This window comes from Aotus nancymaae, unplaced genomic scaffold (assembly GCF_030222135.1).
Source record: "Aotus nancymaae isolate 86718 unplaced genomic scaffold, 86718_ANA_hifiasm-v0.15.2.pri h1tg000003l, whole genome shotgun sequence".
Lineage (NCBI taxonomy): Eukaryota > Metazoa > Chordata > Mammalia > Primates > Aotidae > Aotus > Aotus nancymaae.
Window position 1 is genome coordinate 52,940,867 of NW_026988414.1, and position 22,541 is coordinate 52,963,407.

At 41.6% G+C, this 22,541-nt stretch overlaps 1 protein-coding gene across 1 annotated transcript in view; it reads right to left on the reverse strand.

Moving 5' to 3' along the window:
- ADAMTSL1 (ADAMTS like 1) overlaps positions 1-22,541 on the reverse strand; it is a 433,007-nt gene that overhangs the window by 66,893 nt on the left and 343,573 nt on the right. The window contains exons 21-23 of the mRNA XM_021675321.2: positions 20,520-20,648; positions 11,411-11,590; positions 8,061-8,195 (exon numbers count right to left, since the gene is read on the reverse strand). Of these exons, the coding sequence (XP_021530996.2) occupies positions 8,061-8,195; positions 11,411-11,590; positions 20,520-20,648 (444 nt within the window). The remainder of the gene's footprint in view (positions 1-8,060; positions 8,196-11,410; positions 11,591-20,519; positions 20,649-22,541) is intronic.

Below are 22,541 nucleotides of genomic sequence, written 5' to 3' on the forward strand. Positions count from 1 at the left end.
TGGCACTAGACAATGATGCCCTCTCTCACCACTCCTATTCAATATAGTATTGGAAGTTCTAGCCAAAGCAATCAGGCAAGAAAAGGAAATAAAGGGTATTCAATTAGGAAAGGAGGAAGTCAAATTGTCTCTATTTGCAGATGATATGATTGTATATTTAGAAGACCCCATCATCTTAGCCCAAAATCTCCTGAAACTGATAAGCAACTTCAGCAAAGTCTCAGGATTCAAAATAAATGTACAAAAATCACAAGCATTCCTATACACCAATAACAGACTTAAAGAGAGCCAAATCAAGAACGAACTGCCATTCACAATTGCTACAAAGAGAATAAAATACTTAGGAATAAAACTAACAAAGGATGTAAAGGACCTCTTCAAGGAGAAGTACAAACCACTGCTCAACAAAATAAGAGAGGGCATAAACAGATGGAGAAACATTCCATGTTCATGGTTAGGAAGAATCAATATTGTGAAAATGGCCATACTGCCCAAATAATTTATAGATTCAATGCTATCCCCATCAAGCTACCAATGACCTTCTTCACAAAACTGGAAAAAGCCACCTTAAACTTCATATGGAATCAAAAGAGAGCCCGCATAGCCAAGTCAATTCTAAGCAAAAAGAACAAAGCTGGAGGCATCACGCTACCTGACTTCAAACTATACTAGAAGGCTACAGTAATCAAAACAGCATGGTACTGGTACCAAAACAGAGATATAGACCAATGGAACAGAACAGAGGCCTTGTAGGCAACGCCACACATCTACAACCATCTGATCTTTGACAGACCTGACAAAAACAAGCAATGGGGAAAGGATATCCTGTTTAATAAATGGTGTTTGGAAAACTGGCTAGCTATGTGTAGAAAGCAGAAACTGGACTCCTTCCTGACACCTTACACTAAAATTAACTCCAGATGGATTAAAGACTTAAACATAAGACTTAACATCATAAAAACTCTAGAAGAAAACCTAGGCAAAACCATTCAGGACATAGGCATAGGCAAGGACTTCATGATCAAAACACCAAAAGCATTGGCAACAAAAGCCAAAATAGACAAATGGGATCTAATTAAACTCCAGGGCTTCTGCACAGCAAAAGGAACAATCATTAGAGTGAACGGGCAACCAACAGAATGGGAAAAAATTTTTGCAGCTTACCCATTTGACAAAGGACTCATATCCAAAATCTACAAAGAACTAAAACAGATTTACAAGAAAAAAACAAACAAACCCATTCAAAAGTAGGCAAAGGATATGAACAGACACTTTTCAAAAGAAGACATCCATGAGGCCAACAAACACAAAAAAATGCTCATCATGACTGGTTATTAGAGAAATGCAAATCAAAACTACATTGAGATACCATCTTGCGCCAGTTAGAATGGCAATCATTAAAAAATCTGGAGACAACAGATGCTGGAGGGGATGTGGAGAAATAGGAACACTTTCACACTGTTGGTGGCAGTGTAAATTAGTTCAACCATTGTGGAAGACAGTGTGGCAATTCCTCAAGCATCTAGAAATAGAAATTCCATTTGACCCAGCAATCCCATTACTCGGTATATACCCAAAGGATTATAAATCGTTCTATTATAAGGACACATGCACATGTATGTTCATTGCAGCACTGTTTACAATAGCAAAGACCTGGAACCAACCCAAATGCCCATCGATGATAGACTGGACAGGGAATATGTGGCACATATACATGATGGAATACTATGCAGCCATAAAAAACGATGAGTTTGAGTCCTTTGTAGGGATATGGATAAGCCTGGAAACCATCATTCTCAGCAAACTGACACAGGAACAGAGAATCAAACAGCACATGTTCTCACTCATAGGCGAGTGTTGAACAATGAGAACACATGGACATGGAGAGGGGAGCATCATACCCTGAGGTCTGTGGGGGGCGTCTAGGGGATGGACAGTGGTGGGTAGGGTGTTGGGGAGGGTTAACATGGGGAGAAATGCCAGATATAGGTGATGGGGATAGAGGCAGCAAACCACATTGCCATGTATGCATTTATGCAACAATTCTGCATGTTCATTACATGTACCCCAGAACCTAAAATGCAATAAAAAAATATATAAACAATCAATGACATTCTTCACAGAACTAGAAAAAACTATTTAAAACTTCATATGGAGCAGGGAAAAAAAAAAAAAAGCCGGAATAGCCAAAGTAATCCTAAACAAAAAGAACAAAGCTGGAGGCATCATGCTACCCAACTTCAAACTATACTACAGTGCTACAGTAACCAAAAATCATGGTACTGGTACAAAAACAGATGCTTAGGCCAATGGAACAGAATAGAGAACACAGAAATAAGACCACATACCTACAACCATCTGATCTTCGATAAACCTTACAAAAACAAGCCATGGGGAAAGGATTCCCTATTCAATAAATGGTGCCAGGATAACTGGCTAGCCATATGTAGAAGATTAAAACTGAACCCCTTCCTTACTCCATATACAAAAACTAACTCAACATGGATTGAAGACTTAAATGTAAAATAAAAACCCTAGAAGACAAGCATTGCCATTCAGGACATAGGCCCAGGTAAAGATTTCATGAAGATGACACAAAAAGCAATTGCAACAAAAGCAAAAACCAGCAAACAGTATCTAATTAAAGAGCTTCTGCACAGCAAAATAAACTATCAACAGAGGAAACAGACAACTTACAGAATGGGAAAAAATTTTTGCAAAGTATACATCTGACAAAGGTCTACTATCCAATATTTATAAGAAACTTAGATTTACAAACACAACCCCATTAAAAAGTGGGCAAAGGACATGAACAGACACTTTTCAAAAGACATACATGTGTCCAACAATCACATGAAGAAAAGCTCAACATCACTGATTATTAGAGAAATGTAAATCAAAACTGCAATGAGATACCATCTCACACCAATTAGAATGGCTATTATTAAAAAGCCAAATAATAACAGATGCTGGCCAGGTTGCAGAGAAAAAGGAATGCTTATGTACTATTGGTGGCAGTGTAAATTATTCAACCATTGTGAAAGACTGTGGGAATTCCTCAAAGAACTAAAGACAGAAATATCATTCAACCGAGCAATCCCATTATTGGGTATCCCAAAGGAATAGAAATCATTCTATTATAAAGGCACATGCACACATACGTTCAATGCAGCACAATTCACAATAGCAAAAACATGTAATCAACCTAAATGTTCATCAGTGATAGACTGGACAAAAAAAATGTGTTACATATACACCGTGGAATACTGTGTAGCCGTCAAAAAGAATAAGATCACGTCCTTTGCAAGGACATGGATTCAGTTGGAGACTATCATCTTTAGCAAACTAATTCAGGAACAGAAAACCAAGTACCTCATGTTTTCACTTATAAGTGGGAGCCAAATCATGAGAACACATGGACACATAGAGGGGAACAAAACACACAATGGGGCCTTTCAGAGGGTAGAGGATGGGAGAAGGGAGACAATCAGGAAAAATAACTAATGGGTACTAGGCTTTATGCCCGGGTGATGAACTAATCTGTAAAACAAATCCCCATGACACAAGTTTACCTATGTAACAAACCTGCACACGCACCCCTGAACTTAATAGTTAAAAAAATAATAATAAAAAGAAATATCAAAAAACGATCAAAGGACTTGAATAGGCAATTCATAAACATAAATGACTGAGAAACATAAACAAAATTATGAATGTATTTATATCATTTTTTCATACTGTATTTTATACTATTGCATATTCACCAATTAAAATAGTAAATGTAAAAACTCTTGGTCATATGTAGTCTTGGCAACATTTTGGGGAAATGGGAACTCTCACACAGTGCTGGTGGGCATATAAAACAGGTAAAACTTCACTGAAGGGCAATTTGACAACATACAACAAAAACCTAAAATAGACAATGCCTTTGCCACAACAATTCCACTTTTAGGAATTGATCCTAAGTAAACAGGGATGCACACAAGGACTTAGAAATAAAAATATTCCTGTCTATTTTTGATATAAGAGCAAAATATTATAAAGAACCTAAAAGATCATTAGAGAATTTGTTGAATAAGATATAGTACCTCCTACCAAGGCAGTTATTAAAAATGAATTGTACAAGACTATTTAGAGACATGGAAAGCTGTCTGTTACATACAGACATTAAGTGAAAAAAGTTATGATTAATATACAGAGTATGTTTCATTTTAGGCAAAAGGTATGCATATTAATGCCTCTGAAGAAGATATTTGAACTAATTATCTCTGAGTTGGGATTATAGATATTTTTATTATAGACAATTTTTATTGTCTTCCTTCTGCTTCTAATTCATTGCTCTACAATAAAGATATATTGCTCTTATAATAAAAAATCCAATAAAAGTTATTTTTCAAAAAATATCAGTGCTAATGCCCTATAAATGATGCTGTGAGAAATATCATTTCTTACAGTCTTGGGTCTTGGTCTCAGTGGCCAAAAAAAATATTAGGAAGTCTTGGGTCTTAGTGGCCAAAAAAAATATTTAGCAGAAGTCTGCAAAAAGGTTCTGGTGCTGCAGGGAGGCCTGAAATGTTGCCGCTCTATAACTGGAGCCCTGTGGGGCACTGCTTGGGTCTGGACCACCAAAAAGTGACGGCATGAGCACCAGCCCTGCCCTCCAGAGCAGCTGGTATAGTTTTAGTTTTCCGGCAAAAGGAATAGCTGCAAATAACAATTAAAAAAATTAGCACCTGTCTTGCCTAGGACAATGGGTCCAGCTAGGTTGGGTCCACCTGGCATGGCCGAGCCCCTACTGGGCATGTCTGTGTCTAAGCCATATAGTCAAGAGTGTGAGAGCGACAAGCACTTGCTAGTCCCAACGTTTCATTTTTACAGTTATGGAAAAGCGAGGCCCAGGTGGGCCTGCGCCTGTGTTGCTCAGGCAACCTTCCTTTTGGATAGTTGTAGCAGTGGCTTGAGGTGAAATGAATGCCAGCGTGCCTGATAACCAAAATAGCCATTTCTGGAATAATCTCACCTAGTGGGGATCCCAACACTCAAGACTTAATGAAGAAGAATGAGCTCTGATACATGGCTTAAAAAACCCCAACTCTCCCTTCTTGCCTTACTGCTGTGAAACATAAAAATCAGGGTTTATGAGTTACTGTCTCTGTGCCACAGAACCATGAAGTTCTCTAAGACTGTTACAGCCAGCTGACCACAGATGGAGTGAACACATACACTGGCATCTCATCACTCACTGGCTACAATAGGGCTGGTGAACAGCTTTCATTCTGTATACATCAGCTATCACCAGGCTTGGTAAGAACATTAAAATTAATTCCAAGGCAGTGCCTGGGCTGAGTGAAAAAGGAGGTCATGACTGATTAGGGATGTCTTGGCTGTGGGAGGAGTGATTAACAGTATCTCCGCCACATATTTCCACCTTGGTCTAGAATATCTGTTATCCTCAAAATAGGGTTTCTTCAAATCTCTCCCACTATCAATTATTCCTACAGAACATCAGATTAATGCTTCTCATACATTACTTTTAGTATGCCATTCTCTTCTTTAAAAAGCCTCTAACGATTTGTTCCCATTCCCCACATAGTACATCTACTTCCTTCATTTTGTATTCAAGGCCTCCACAATTTGATGCCATTTACGGTGTTAATGTCTCAGCAACCCTACATAAAACCTCCTCTCCAGCCTCTCTGGCTTATTTCTCATACCCAGAGCATACACTGTGGTCTAAAAGGGCCACCTATAGGAGCCAGGGATGGGAGCCTGTCCAAATGGGAGCAACTGGAATAACAAACTAGCATGAGGCACGAGCTGGGGAAGTTCAGGATGGAGGGAGGGCATTAGTATTGTTGGGGTGAGGGTCTAAGCCAAATCTGAATGGACAAGGACTGGCTGAGGCTTGTTCATTTTGATGGCCTAGTTTCTATCCCAGTATAGCTGCCTGTCATCAGTCTTAAAGCAGTGGCATTTTACAGCTATTTCTGAACAGACATCTGATACATATGTTGCACATTTTTCATCTTGGGGCTCATGGAATCTTCCTTGAATGCGTATTCCTCTTCTTTTCTGTCTATTTGGATCCCACCCATCCTGCAGTATTGAGCTCCAAAGCATCAGAGTGAGGCACTGTCTCAAATAACCTGCTTCTCAGAGTCCTGATACTTGACATCATTCTTTCATTCATTTCCACAATTCCATGTGAGTCTCCTAGTTCCATAGTGCTGGAGTGACACTGACATTCACCACTCAAGTCCATTTGGTCCAGGCAGTTCATTCAGGGACTTTATGAATACTGACTCACTGTCTCATTCAAATGGAGCAGTCTGGATGTGGACTGGGATTTTAAGGTGTCTCTTAACTACTAAATTTAAATACCAGTCTAAGGTAACAAAGCACCATAAACTAGCAATGGAATGCAGCAGCATAAAGTACAATAAATTCTTATTGCCCATGGCTAAAATGAAACAAAATATTATTCCAGAATAAGGGAGAATGAAAGTAAAGCTATCATGAAAAAATATGAGCAGGTTAACTTTTCCAGCATGCTAAATGGCACCTGAGTGACCCAAAAGAGTTATTGAAATTGAAAATAAACAGCTGCTGCACACCCTGCTCATGACCGGGCTATGATGAACAGTTATGAGAATTTCTCTAGTGATGAGTCTAAAACAAAGGAGTGCACAATGCACATCTCATTTGGAACGAATTTACTATTTGTAAGCCAAAGGCAATATGCAATTTGAAACTTCTGTTAATTTTGATCAACATGACATAGAAAAACTCAGTGCCAAACTTGTATAAATCATGGGCAACAGAATAGGGCTACCTGTTACTTTTCCTGTGTCTTATTTTTACCCAAGTTCAAAAACAGAGAAATCAGAAGATTTTTTCCATATGCTCATAAGCTGTGAAGATTCTTTACGAGTTTCAGATGATAATGAAAACTGAAGGTCATGTTTCTGTGCTCTAACCCTAAAGATACCAGGCCCCTGTGTCCATGTTAAGTCATCACCTCTATGACTAGGATCCCCTTGGCCTCCTGTTCCTTGCTAGCTGATGGGTAAAGGAATACAGACACTTTAAACTTGAGCCACAGGAATAATTCTAGCTATTATTGTCAACATTTGGGATCACATAGAGTTACTGTGAAGATTTTCCCTACTTTGTAGGCCTTGGCTTTTTGTTTTGTTTTCTTTTAAAGAGGAGTTTTAGATCTTAGGTTCACAGCACAAGAGGCAGGTACAGAAACTTCTCATATATTCCCTGTCCCTGCACATGTATAGACCTGTATTTTTTCCCTCAGGTCTTTTGAAGGCAGAAGAATTCTTCTCTTCCACCTTGTCCATCTCCAGAGGTCATGTGTGAAGGCTTTTCTGGCATCTCCATGATGCTGGTGTGGCATCCAAGGACTCGAATGCCCTTGTATAACTCCTGGCTACCAGAGGGCACTACCCATGTGGAAGGTAACTTGGTGAAGGTTTCCAACACTAAATGACAATGAGGTTGTACTTGGTGAAATTAATTCAGCACTTGCCTTGAGGAGTCCATCTGGGTTAGCTTTATGCTATATCTACAGAAGCCTGGCCTAAATGGTATAGTCTTCCTTTTGGAGGGTGCTGATATTTGATTTTCTCCTCAAAAGCTGATTATTGCTCTAGTTTAGGTGGGAGGGGGTCATGGCGGAGTACTGGGGAATGCTTACCAAGAGGAGACGAGAAATAGGAGCTGTTCTTTACTGCTGTATCTTTCTCAAAGTTTCATGAGTCAGTCTGATTGAAAGGATCTGGACTATGGCATTAGCCCAAGAGGATTCAGAAAGGAGCCATATTGGAATCTAGACAAGCCATAGAGTCCAGACTAACAACTGCATTCACCTCATATGGAAAGTCAGCCAAGTTTCCACTGGTGAGTCTGGATTCTGTAGGCAATTTAGTGATTTCCTGTTGGCTAGCGCCCCCTCACTGCTGCCTCCCTCCCACCTGCAAGCAGTCACCCATCCATAAATCCTGTCCAGTCCTGGATTTCTGCCCAATGTTTCCAAGGGTTGGACTCACCAAGGAGAGCAGAATTCCCAGGATCCAGGACCAGCTGTGTTCCCAGAGGAGACGTCAGCACTGAAGGAAGGTTTGGTCCAGTGGCTGCGAGCAAGGCCCTGATGTCTTCCAACTGTGTGGGGACTTGAGGGGGATCTGTGAGAAGGCAGATGGCAGATCAGGCAGGTTAAAACACAAGGCTGTGTCGAGGGAAGAGGAAGAGGTGGGTATGTGTGTGCATGTGCTTAAGGTAGGCATTGCTACTGTTGCCTTTTAACATCACTTTTCCTACAGAGGACTCCCTATCAAGGTGAGTATAAATTTCAAACTTAATACAGGTATTTGATGCCTGAAATAATAAAGTCGGTAAGAAAAAGCAGGCATACAGATTTCAGGGGTTTCTCACTTTAGACCATTGGGTACCTACAAATTTGAAGATAAGTTAAACTATACCATAAAGACACTTTTTTAAAAAGCCAATTTTAGTATTTACTATATGCCAAGTTCTGTGCTAAATCGATTTCAGTCCATTTTTCATTTAGTCCTAATAAGTCTTTAGAGTGAGGCACTTTGTTATTGTCCGTACAGAGATACACCACAGGAATTTCTTAGGTAAAAGGACCCTTTTTCCATGAAGCAAAATGTACAGTTGTGAAACTGATAAGTTAATTTGCTTTGCGGTCTGGATTTTTATGCCTGAGTAGGACCTAGATAAAGCAGGGCAGGAGAAGAATGTTTCTATGCGATGCTTCGTTATTCAGAATCTTACAAGGAATCAGTGCTGAAGTCACTGGAGGTCCCAGTCAATGCTAAAAGTGACTAAAATGCGAAATACATAGCGGCTTGGTTATCATTTCTGCTGGACAAATGAAGAGGTAAACACCTGCTGAACTTCTCTTGGAAAAGCGGCAGATCTGGATCCCTTTGCCTCTCTTTCTGCACCTCCTGAAGAGCTGCAGTTTACACTCCCAAGGCCAGCTCCCACCTTTTTCTCTAGAACACTTGCTGGAATGGAAGCAGCAGCGGGAGTATTGCTCTTGAAAGGGATGGTCACTTCAGCAGCATTCTGCAAGGGCCCTACTATGTGCCTGGCACCTTGCTAGGCACTTGTTAGGGATGGTGAATTAATAAGTCATGATGGTGCCTGATTCTACTTGAGAAACATACCTTCAGTCTTTCTGGCTTTGGCGGACAAAGACCATTATATAGAGAAAATGATGAACTTGAGATTACATATGTGTGTATGTATGTGTATGTATATATATATATATGAAATATACTTTAAAAAACCCCTTTTCATATGGCATAGAGGAAAACAGCATGCCTGGGTTCAGGAACCCTCAATGTGAGCCACGGCTCTGTCATTGACTAATTGGGTCATTTAAATCCTCAGAGGCTTGGTTCTCTCATCTATAAAATGAGGTTCCTTTCCAAGATCTCTTTCTACTCTGGAATACCATGATTTTAGGAACTGATGGTGGCAGTTTACTCAAAGCGTCTTTCTCTCCTCCTCAATATTTCCTCTTGAAACTCAAGAAACCTTTGCTTATTTACTAAGAGCAAAAAGGGGAGGCTACTTTCCATCTTCAAAACAATCAGCTCTTTTTGGACCAAATATTGGTCCCTCCTCATGTCCTTACAGCTTCGACAGTATTTTTCCTCTTTAGTGCATGTCCACTTGCTCTTCCCAGGAAAACTGTCAGTTCTCCAGGTATAGAGGCCAGCACTTAGATTTCTCCTAAAACTTTACCAGTGTCCAGCTGACATGGAACTTAATGTCAGCAACATTAAATGGCAACACTTGATGAATATCTGTCCGATGGACTATATGAATACATGGATAAAAGTCTTATCACACTTCAAGTCCTCATGGTGCAGATTAAGTCACAGAACTTGGGGTGAAATCTCAGCTTTATCCACAAAATGCCCCCTTTAAAAATTAAGCTACATTTTTGCTGATTAAGAGATATGCTTTGATGTTCATCAAGTACCTATTAAAAGCTAACAAACTTTCATTAATAAAACCAAGAACTGTGATCAAGAAAAACCTTAAACTTAAGAGTCTTAACAGTGATTTTTTTTCCCCATTAAGTTTCAGGAAAATGGGGAAGACTTTTTGCTCTTTGAACCCCATGTCTGCTGTTACAGTGTATTAGAGTTGGAATGCAGTAAGAAGCTGCCTACAAAACATACACACTTCACTGGCAAAGCCACAGTAGCAGCCATACATCTTAGACTTTCATCTGTGTTAGCAGAGGCAACAGGGAAGGGTTATTAGGGAAGAAAATGCTCATTGCTAAGCACCATAATTCAGTGTGGGGCAATATTCCCTGGGCTCTGGGCTCCAGACTAGCAGCTCAGCTGGATGAAAACCAAGGCAAAACAAATGACATCTTTCTCTGAGCCAATTTTCTGTGGCTTCCTAAGATGGTTGGAGGTTTATGCAGCCACCAGTGAGATGAAAACCCGTTTGGGTCTCTCTGAAATCTGAGTGGGCAGGGTCTAGAGAACCTATGTGATGATGTATCTTCAACTCTGGGTGTGAAAACCGAAGTGTAAGATTTAACTGTTTTTCCCCAAGGAGGTCTGTAATGTATGTGTATATATGTATGTGTGGCATGTAATTATTATTTCTTACATCTTTCCTTTTTTTCCTTAGAATGACATCCTTCTCTAGGTGGGAAAGAACATAATTATTAGAGTGCAGCAGGGTATCCCTAGTCCAGGGGACAAAAAGGATTATGGCTTGCAACTTGGCTGAGTCCAGAACTGGGCAATAATCAGGTGGTGGACGGTGTCCCAGCAACTGTTATTTTTAAGCACCCATTTTATACCAGGAGCCATGCCAGACTCTTTAATCAGCAATTCTTATGTTTAGGGGTGCATGTGGAGACTTTAGGTGGACCAGACCATAGGCTTCCGGGAATTATAGGAAAAATCTTACATGTATGAATTTTTCTAGAAATAGAAATCCATAGTTTTTATCTGATTGTCAAAGAAGTCCTTAACGCAGGAAGAGTTAACGATAATTGTTTTAATTGTTATCTCTGTTTGAGATCCCTGTTCTCTCAATCTTGCAATCCTTGTTTCTGGAGTCCCCGCATAGAGGCCAGTATCTAAGGCTTAGCAGAGTGAAGTAACTTGCCCAAGGCCACACAGTTAGTACATGGTACAGCCAGGGTTCAAGTTTTTGTTTGACTGGCCTCAAAGTCTGTGTTCTATTGAAAGGCCCTAAATTGGGAAGAAGTGAAGGGATACGGATATTACCTTTTATGTCCTTAATTGGATTAGGAAACAAAGGAGGTAGAGGGTGGGTTAGAGAGTCACCTCCAACAGGGCACACCAAAGGCAGCCAGCTTTGAGGTGTTTACCTAGGATCAGCAGCTGGGTGCTCTCAGTCAGCTCTCCGTGAAGATTGGCCGCCCTGCAGGAGTACACGCCCTGATCTGAGGATGACACGTTGATGAGCAGCAAGGAGCCTTCATGCAGATGGTGGGGGGAGCCCAGTTTGCTTTTATTCCTGAACCAAGTGACTTCAGCTTCAGGCACTCCTAGGAAGAACAAATAGAAACTTATCAGTCAAACACATTCAGGTGAGCCCAGAGGCATTCATAGCTTCTTGAATCCCCCTTCCCTGGGGCTCTACAGGGCCATCTTCTACCATGCTTTGGCTAAACTAAATAATGCCCTGGACCTCTCAGTTGTCTCCAGATCTTTTGCCTTTTAAAACTTGCAGCGATGGGGCAGGAAGGAGGAGGCCAGTATGAAGAGGAGGAAACAGGCAGCTGGCACGGGGGGCTTGCCAAGGTGGAAGGAGAGTACCCAAATTCTTTGGAGAAAACATATTTGAAAAACAGAAGAACCAAATGTATACACCAGTGAAAATGAAACTACATGAAACAAGTATCATGTTGAGTAAGTGATGCCAGACACAAAAGTACATACTATATTATTTCATTTCCATAAGTAAAGAAATGAAACCTGGTAACGTTAATCTATGCTGTTAGTAGTCAGTGGAATGAATGAGGAGGGGTTGTGACTCAGAAAGGGGACAAGGGGCTTGGCCACTGGTGATGCTGTGTGTCTTGACCTGGGGCTGGTCTGGTGGAGAGTGTTCACTTGGTACCTTTATGCTATGTGTACTTTTCTGTAAAGATATCATAGTTTAATAAGAAGTGAAAAGCTGTACTATGTTAAAATATATGTATGAACTAGACAAATGGAAGCTGCTAGATTCTTACTGGAGTTGACACTCTATGTAGAAAACATGCCTGTATTTTTGGAGGCCTACATATCTTTTCAGAACAAGAAAACATGAAATGGTAGTATTAGTAGAACCACAGGCAAAGGACAAACGGAAAGTGCTCTTGACACTCTATGTAGAAAACATGCCTGTATTTTTGGAAGCCTACATATCTTTTCAGAACAAGAAAACATGAAATGGTAGTATCAGCAGAACCACAGGCAAAGGACAAACGGAAAGTGCTCAACTCTTTCCACAATCCAAGCTGATTTTCTGCGAGAGAGCTGGGGAGATCGTCTGCTGACTTGGGATGGGTTCTCTCTTTGGAAACCATGTTCTAGGGACAGTGTGAATTCCTCAGGAAGTTTCCTTGCGGTTAACATGCTGGTAAACAGGCCCTGGGAATTTAGGGCAAGCCTTCCTAGATGCTATTTTAGGAGGACCCTATAGGAGGCTGGGCTCTGAGTGTGTTGAGAGATTCAAAGTCTATGGCACTGCTTCACAGGTCTCTAGGGAGCAGGAAGCTCCCTCCCCTACACACCTCAGCCTGCTGCCCAGCTCACAGTTTACCTGTAGAACTTGCTGGCATGTATCCAGAGCATACTTAAAGTGTCAAGTACTGGCTGGATGCAGTGGCTCATGCCTGTAATCTCAGCACTTTGGGAGGCTGAGGTGTGTAGATCATGAGGTCAGGAGCTTGAGGCCAGCCTGACCATCATGGTGAAACCCCATCTTTACTAAAAACACAAAAATTAGCCGGGCGTGGTGGTACGTGCCTGTAATCCCAGCTACTCAGGAGGATGAGGCAGGGGAATCACTTGAACCCTGGAGGTGGAGGTAACAGTGAGCTGAGATTACACCACTGTACTCCAGCCTGGGTGACACAGCAAGATTCTCAAAAAAAAAAAAGCGTCAAGTCCTGGGAAATGAGGTCAAAGCCAAGAATGACCAAGGAGCAAGACCTTTAGTATAGTGGTCTAGTGTTTTCCCTAAGATGGGGCTGGCTTTTGCCTTTGGGGCAAGGGCAGTTTGCCCTTAATGGCTAGCCTAGTGTTGAGGATGTAGAATCTTCAAGGGGCTGCTTATTTATCTGTTACTTGTCCTTGAAAGTGGCAGGAGAAAGAGGCAGGGCTACCAAAAGCAGGTGGAGACTTGGGGGGATACCACAGCTTTGTCACATCAGAGAGAGGCACACGCTAATCTGGCTCTAATGTAGGATACTTGATGCTCAAGTGCATGGGAGGGGCCAGGTTGGCATCATCACTAAAGATACCTGGAGAAAAGACACAGGTGAGGGGCAGAACAGCTGATTTTTCATCGCAGCACCACTAGGGAGAGCAAGAGCATCAGGATGCCTGTCCATGCCAGCTTGGAATTTGGACCCTGAGCTTAATATTTTTGCATTAAAAAAAATCCACAGCATTCAGGAGAAGGGCTCAAAAATAAGTTGAAGAAAAGCACCTCCAGTTATTTTTCTCCTGAAAGCACAAGGAAAAATGAGGTCCCACAAACCCTTTTTCTTTCTTTTTTTTTTTTTTTTTTTTTTTGAGACGGAGTCTCCCCTCTGTCACTCAGGCTGGAGTACAGTGGCATGATCTCGGTTTAGTGCAGCCTCCGCCTCCTGGGTTCCAGTGATTCTCTTGCCTCAGCCTTCTGAGTTAGATGGAATTACAGGCATGCGCCACCATGCCCGGCTAATTTTTGTATTTTTAGTGGAGATGGGGTGTCACCACGTTGGTCAGGCTGGTCTCGAACTCCTGACAGCAGATGATCCACCTGTCTCAGCCTCCCAAAGGGTTGAGATTACAGATGTGAGCCACCATGCTGGCCCTGCAAACCATTTTCTACCAGTATTCATCCTCTTTCACTCACATTGCTCACACGCAGCACTTACTGCCTGCATCTTCCTTAGAGGAGGGCTGTGGGTCACAAACACAGAGAATCAGGGGGAGAGAAAATGAGAGTGAGAGTGACAGAGCATTAGAGGGAGGGAGGAACAGAGGGAGAAGGGAGAGAACCCAGGGATGAAGAGAGACCTGGGAGCTGTTTCTCACTCCCCCAAGAATTGCTTGCAAGCTTCTTCCCTTTATGACTGTCTGTCTCACGCCACTCTAAAATTGTGCTCGTTTTGAGAGGACAGGACTGGGTATAAAATAAAAGGGCTGAATTCTGTGACAGCAGGGGGTTTCATGGGAGAAATAGAAATGTTCAGAATAGCAGGGTGGAGGAAGAAAACTCCAGTCTCTGTAAACCTGGAACCGTGGACGTGACAGCAGTCCCAAGGGAGGAGAAATTAAGTTGGAATCATTCTTTAATCTACTAGCAAACCTGTCATTCAAGCACAGCTCTCATTTAAGCACAGATCTGCATTATGAGTTTGCCGAGGTAGGTGTTGTTGCTGGTGCCACATTTTGAGGACTTCCTACCTGGAACTGTGGGCCTTAGGCAGAGAATGATATTATGAAGACACCTCGGAGGGACAGCCAGTCCTTCCACAACTGGCTCTAACATTACACATGTAGAATGAGGAAAGAGAAAAAAACAGTTGAGGTGTTAGAGGTTTTTTTTTCTTTTTCTCTCAAGAAATGACAATGATGCTTTAGAAAACTTCACCAGCCCTTGAATGTTCCACAGAGTCCCTTGAAAAGGTACCAGATACATATGCCTAATACTGATGTTCAGAATACCTCAACTCAGAGTGCACCAAGCCTGCCAAAATGTCCTGAGTGCATTAAAGAGAGAAATAACATTGACTGAACATTTACCATATGCCAAACATTTCATAAACACAATCACTTATTTTTCACAATGATCCTGTGAAGCAGGTACTATTTATTAACTCCATTTTATAAATGAGAAAAAGGGTCTCATAGAGATTAAGAAATTTGCTTAAGGTCACATTCGTTTGGATGCCTGAACAACGACATGGGGACAGAGTTCCCCAATTCTCTACCCTACAGCCACTCAGTAACCCACCAGTGCCAGGGTGGGGATTCAAACTGAAATACCTTTAATGCCAACAGTCCTCATCTTAACAAGTGTACACCGCCTGCCATTATACACTAGCTTGACCCTTGAGAGAAAATCTGAACTGCTGCTTTACTCTTTCTGAACTGTCCAACCCTTAATTCCTTTCTGCTTTCAGAATTAATGTTTCTGCTGTGGTTGTAACACCAAGGTGTCATCAGGAGAGAGGTCCCAGAATCCATGTGTTCGGGCTTTGTTAGCTCTCTCTTGTTGAGAAGCTTGGTCAGGTTGTGACAGATGATCTTTTCTAGACTGCTGTGGTGTGACAGCAAATGCCACAGAAAGAAACACTTGAAAATGACAGAAAATATGCTCTACCACAGAACAAAATCCAAGAATTATGTTGCTGTTGACCAGCTACTTGGATAGGCTCCACACGCTAAACTCCCTGGTATTATTTGTAGCTTAAAACAGGAAAGGAAAAGAACTCATGTTTGTGTTTTCCCCTGAGGCATACCTTTTCAACAGCCCAGTGCTCTCCCTGCTGCTTCAAAGGATCAATAAATGAGCTTAGTCATAATCGGCGGTAACTCGATATGATTATAAGGTCCAGTGCCTTTGATGTCCACGGAGCTGCCAGGTAGGGTGACGCTATAATATTCTTTAAAAAAATCCCAGACAGGGTATTCTTGTTAACTGGCTCCCTTATGATATTTGGAAGGGTGCCTGCACCATGGTAGTGTGTCAACATCTCAAGGTGGGGTGTCCACTCAATGGTGCACCTTTACATTATAAGTTCTAGAAGCTTCCTAGGAGGTGTGGAGGTAGGGTGGCTCAGGGAAAGGAAAGAGAAAGCATACAGTAACTCAACTGTCAGCCTTGTAAATTATTCTAAGGAATGATGGCAGTTTGGAAAGAAGGTTTTCAGCCTTCCATGTTTCTCCATACTGACTGTGGCAGACAATGACAGTTGTTCACAAAACTGGTTTCCCTTTTTCCTGAGTACCCAGTGAGGCCACCTTCCCTGGTATCCTTTGTAGTTGTGTGTGGCCATGTGACTAAAAAAATGTGAAAAGTCTTAATGTGTGCTCCTTCCAGGTGTGGCTTGTAAAAGCCTTCCCAACCATCCCCCATATTCTGTTTTCCCCTCTCCTGGTTGATAGGATAGAGGTAACCCCTAGGGAGACACTGGAAGGCATGTGTTCAAGATGACAGAGCCACCAGCATCATGTGACCCTGAATGACAGATCCTCTCCAGATGATCAGGTGTACTTTTTGGGCTCCTAGGTAAGCAAAATAAGACTTCTATTTTATTTGAGCCATTATACATTTGGGGGTCTACTTGACACCAGTGTCTAACCTATCATAATACACCACCCATCACTGACTCCTGAACTGTTTATTTCTGCATCCCTAGTCCTGCTAATTTTATCTCCTAAGTAAGTCCTTCAAATACTTCCTTTGCTTTTAGGAGAAAAACCTAAACTGTACCATAATCCATGAGAACAGGTAAGATCTAGGCCCTGCCTACCCCCACCTTCTTAGCCTCATATGCTACTTTCTTCTCTGCTCTCAATATTATAGCCACACCACCAGCCAGTTTTTACTTCTTTAAATGCAACATGCTCTTTCTACCTCAGGCCCTTTGCACATACTGTTCCCATTTACTGAAACACTGCTTCCTTCCCTGATCCTTTATCACTGACTCAGTTTTCTGACCTCTTCAGAGAAAAATGGAAAATCAGTATGGGAGTGATACAGTGAATCAGGTCAGTTTTCCAGAAAAAGCCCATCATATTCATTGCCTGATGCTTTTGAGGCTTCAGGGTTGGGAAGAATGTGTGAGGCTGTATTCTATAAGCTGAAAGCACATGTGTGCAAGAAGCTGTTTAATAAAAAATTGCTAACAACTTAAACATGTAAGTCAGTCTAGGTAAAAAGGCTATTATATAGCCATTAAAATTATGCTTATGACACAGGCAAACGTTTATTACTGAGAGAAAATAAAGCAGGATAAAAGGTGATGGTTAAGTAAATACACTAAAATGTCAGCTATGGTTGAGTTTGCAGAGAAGGACTTTGAACAAGCTGTTTTCTTTCCTTTTTGATCTCTTTTAAATTTTTCTGTTTTCTAAAACTTCTTTAATACTCTAATATTTTATAATAAGAAAACAACAACTGTATCTACATATTGCATTATATTATCATTATGTATTTCATAACTTTTCTCCTTCCTAGACTGTGAGCTTCCTGAAAGTTGTACTTTACCTGTGGCTCCTTAGATTAGGAGACAGCTGATCTAACCTGGATTAAATACTCCATAAAAAACTGCCAAGTGAATAACATGAATGAATCTGACATAAAACACTTCTTTAAGCAGGCCCTTATGGAGACCCACTTCCCCGTCTATTACCAGAGGCTGGGTTGCAAATTCTCAAGCTACAGTATCAGCTACTGGCTGTGTTATTGGTGCTTACGGAATTCTACCTAAGCAACCAGGAGGACACTAAACTGCCTGACTAGAAATGGGCTAGAGATGACCAAGAGGAAGGAGAGAGCCATAAGAACCACTTACAGCAGCAAAGTGAAAGTAGTCCTCTGCCACTTAGCATTATAGCTGTCAGTGTTTTAGCTGGAGACTCAGCTCACGGATGATTTCCTTGTCCAGCAAATTCACTGTGTAAGTAAAAGCAGGCTCTTTCCCACCTACTTTGAGTAAGTGTCTTGTTTAACAAAAGGAATAATGACAAATATACAAAGATTTATTTTAGTTAATCAGCATTAATACAGATGGTTTTATGGGCAAAAACAAAAATAGACTGCAATGTCACAGCCGGGGAAAACTAGGTATAACCATCTAGGCTCTCACTATAAGGTTATCAAGTGAGCCTCTGGATGAAGTCCCAGAGAGAGGGCCCTAGGCAGCACGGAAAAGTGGCCAAAGCTCGTTTTAATGTCCTAGGCTCCCCAACGTAAATATTTCTTCAACTGGATTCTGGTGCTCTCAATCTCCTTTAAATGCCCATTTCTTTGTTTTGCTGTCCTTTCCTCTCCTATTCGGTTTTTGTTTGAGACAGAGTCTTGCTCTGTTGCTCAGGCTGGTTTGCAGCGGCGTGATCTCAGCTCACTGCAACCTCCACCTCCTAGGTTCAAGTGACTCTTGTGCCTCAGCCTCCCGAGTAGCTGGGATGGCAGACACTTGCCACCATCCCTAGCTAATTTTTGTATTTTTAGTAGAGAAGAGGTTTCGCCATGTTGGCTGGGCTGGTCTGGAACTCCTGGTCTCAGGAAATCCACTCGCCTCACCCTCCCAAAGTACTGGGATTACAGGTGTGAGCCCCCGTGCCAGCCCCTCCCCTTTTCTTTTACTCCTACCAGTTCCACCTCTAAAGAAGATACACAACGTGGTCCATTGTATCACCAGTGTTCATCGCCAAAGTATGTGTCCATAGTGATCAGGTGTGTGTATGGGGTGACTGTTCTGCTGAAAGGGCCTTACTGGCACCATTAATCCCTGCACCAAGGGGTAGCTTATTCATGCTACTCCCTGTTAGGAGTTCTGTTTTACTCCCTATCTAGGAATACAGGGGCTGAAGGGACCTGGTTCTAGATTTTACTGATGAGGCTGGAAGGGAAGCATCACAAAGGCCATGAGAAACTTTACAAAGGAGAAGCTAATGCAAATTTACAAAGATAGATTTATATTTCAGATACCCTATTTTTTTTTTTTTTTTGAGATAGGGTCTCACTCTGTCATCTAGGCTGGAGTGCTGTGGTATGCTCATGGCTCACTGCAGCCTTGATCTCCTGGGTTCAAACGATCCTCTCATCTCAGCATCCCTAGTAGCTGAGACTCCAGGCATGCACCACCACACCTGGATAATTTTTGTATTTTTTGTAGAGACAAAGTTTTACCATGTTGCCCAGGCTGGTCTTGAACTCCAGGGCTCAAGTGATCCACCCACCTCAGCTTCCCAAAGTGCTGGGATTACAGACGTGAGCCATCAGGCCTGTCCATGTTTCAGATTTCCTGGAGCTATCAGAATATTTCAGAGAAAGTCGGACTTGGCTATTATTGGGAAACAGCAAGTCCTAGGTTAAGATATTCCTTTTACTTACTCTCAAATGGCTTTTCTGGTCTTATAAATACAAATTGAGGTAAATCTTCAGATGATGAAGATCTAAGATGAAGAAACCATCAAAGCAGGGGGTGCCACTGCCTGTCTACTCTGCAGACAGGGTATGATCAAGGAACCTAGGTCTGATGTGGCCATGCGACACTGGGGTATATCTGATGAGGACAGCAATCAGAAGACTAGCTGCCCAAAGGCACAAGAACCATTGATTTCTTCATGCCTTTGGGGCAGTGAAACCCCTAGGGGGTACACATCACAAATGACTGGTACACAAGAAGGGAAAAATAGTAGCTGGGCCGCGTTCTGCTCTATGTTGGTGTTTTCTGTCTTCTAATTGAAGGTAAATATTTTTATACAGAGCATATTAGCATCCCCTATTGTCTGCTACTCCTCGCTTCCCTGCGCCTTCCTGGACCCTGTTGGTCTCTGAGTGTGCCAGGCCTACCTGAAGGCAATGCCTGTACCAGAATTCCATTGGCTATCTTCTCTAATGACTCCTGCCCACTTCTGATTCGAGCAAGTTCCAGGTTCCTGTTGGCCTTACCTCTTGCCGTCTTTCTCATGTCTATCCAGTCTTTACCTTCCCATCCCCACTGCCCTGAGTTCAGGCCTCCGTGACCTCTCCTCAACTACAGGGATGGGTTTTACCTGGCCTTTCTTCAATCCATTCTCTGAACTGCTGGCGGCTTTCTCTTCTGGAAGCATGGCTCCTTAACATCACTTCCACCTGCATTTCTGCCCTCTGGGCTCCGCCCAGACTAAAGCTCACACTGTTCTCTCTACAGCCTAGAATATTTTCTACTTCCATGAATTTCATCACTCCCCTTTGTTCACTTGGAACTCCCTGCCCCTATCTTCGCATGTTCACATTCTATTTGTATGGTAGGCTAAGATTAAAGAAAAACATACACAGAAAAAGACCAATTTTACCTATCTGTCCCAGTCAGGATTAATCTTTTCGCCTCTAAATTTCTGTAGCACTTTCTACTTTCGGAGTGACTGAGGTTCATGTTTTGGCTTTCCTACTAGCGCTACATCCCTGAGAGCAGAATTTGTGTCTAATTTGTCTTTGTATCCCCAACCTAGCACAGGGCTCCATTAACATGTGAATAAATACACGAATGGATTTCTCACCTGCAACCTGGCAGTTAATTGTCACATTCACTCCCTGCACTGTTTTGATGGTGCTTCCTATGTCGACTGTGACTGCAGGCTTCTCCATGTTGACCATGGTCATTCGTGACGTTTTCACTAGTGGCTTTCCTGAAGATAAGAAAGAATATGAGATGTTACTCGGTGGTGACTGGGGAAATTGGGGCTTTCCCTTGAAATATGGGTTAACCACCAATGCATGGCAGGTCTGCCTAGACTTTTGGCACTGTGCTTTCTCTTGAAAAATTGTCAGTGCACAGTATAAAAGCATCTGCCCACCCACCTACCATAGTGTTGTCAGTAAAAGAATGAGGGTTGAAGAGTTTGAAGATAGAGCATGTTATACGAACTCAGATGATTTATGCATTCTCATCATTAAATTAACAACCCTCAACATGACATTTTACATGGCTTTTTTTTAAATTAAAATTTTTACTTTAAGATTATTGTAGATTCACATGCAGTTATAAGAAGTAATATAGGGTGCTGTGTGCAGTGGCTCATGCCTGTAGCCCCAGAACTTTGGGAGGCTGAGGTGGGCAGATCACTTGAGGCCAGGAGTTCGAGACCAGCCTGGCCAACACGGCAAAACCCCATCTCTATTAAAAATACAAAAATTAACTGGGTGTGGTGGTGTACACCTGTAATCCCAGCTCCTCAGGAGGCTGAGGCACAAGAATGCTTGAATCTGGGAGGTGGAAGTTGCAATGAGCTGAGATCGCACCATTGCACTCCAGCCTGGGTGACAGAGAGAGACACTGTCTCAAAAAGAAATAATACAGAGAAATCCTGTTTACCTTTCCCTGTTTTCCTAATGGTAATATCTTGCCCACTAGGGTACAATATCATGGCCCCATACTAACATCGATAAACTTAGGATACAGAGCGTTTCCATCACTATAAGGACCTCTCAAGTAGCTCCCAAGCCCCCCTTAACCTTTTGGCAACCATTGATATGGTCTCCATTTCTAAAATTTCATCATTTTAAGAATGTTCTATGAATGGAATCACACAATATGAAACCTTTTGTGATCTTTTGTTTCCACTCACAATAATTCTCTGGAGATTCTTCCAGGTCTCACACGGTATCATGGTTACATGTATCAATAGTTTGTTCCTTTTATTACTGGGTAGCATTCCATGGTATGGATGGACCACAGTTTGTTTAGTTATTCTTTTGCTGAAGAATATCTGGGATGTTTCCAGATTTTGATTACTACAAATAAAGCTGTATCAATATTCCAGTACAGGTTTCTGTGTGAATGTGTCTTCATTTCTCTGAGATAAATGGCCGGGAGTGTAATTCCTGGGCCATAGGGTGGTTGCACGGTCAGTTTTTAGAGAAACTGCCTTATTCTAGAGTGCCTGTACTATTTCACCTTCCCTCCAGCAATGTATCATTGATCCTATTTCTCTGCTTCCTTACCAACATTTGATTTTGTCACTAGTTTTTATTTTAGTCATGCTGATAAGTGTGCAGTGATATCTCCTCATGATTTTAATTTGCATTTCCCTAATGACTAATAATGTTGAATATATTTTATGTGATTATTTACCATGTGTACACACTCTTTGGTGAAATATCTATTCATGTCATTTGAGTATTTTTGATTCAGATTATTTTTACTGAATTTTGATGGTTCCTCATAGTCTAGATAATAGTCTTTTGCCAAATATGTGGCTTGAAAATATTTTCCCTCAATATCTAGCTTTTCTTTTCATCTTCTTAACAAGATCTTTTGCAGAGCAAAATTTTTCACTTTGATTTATTCATTTTTCATTTTATGAATCATGCTTTTCAAATTTTTTCATTGACACATAATAATTGTACATATTTAGGAGGAACACTGTGATTTTTTGGATACATGTATACATTGTACAAAAATCAAATCAGAGTATTTAGCATATCCATCACTTCTTACATTTATCATTTCTCTGTGGTCAGGACATTCAAAATCCCTTCTCCTAGCTATTTTGAAATATAAAGTACATATAGTTACCCTA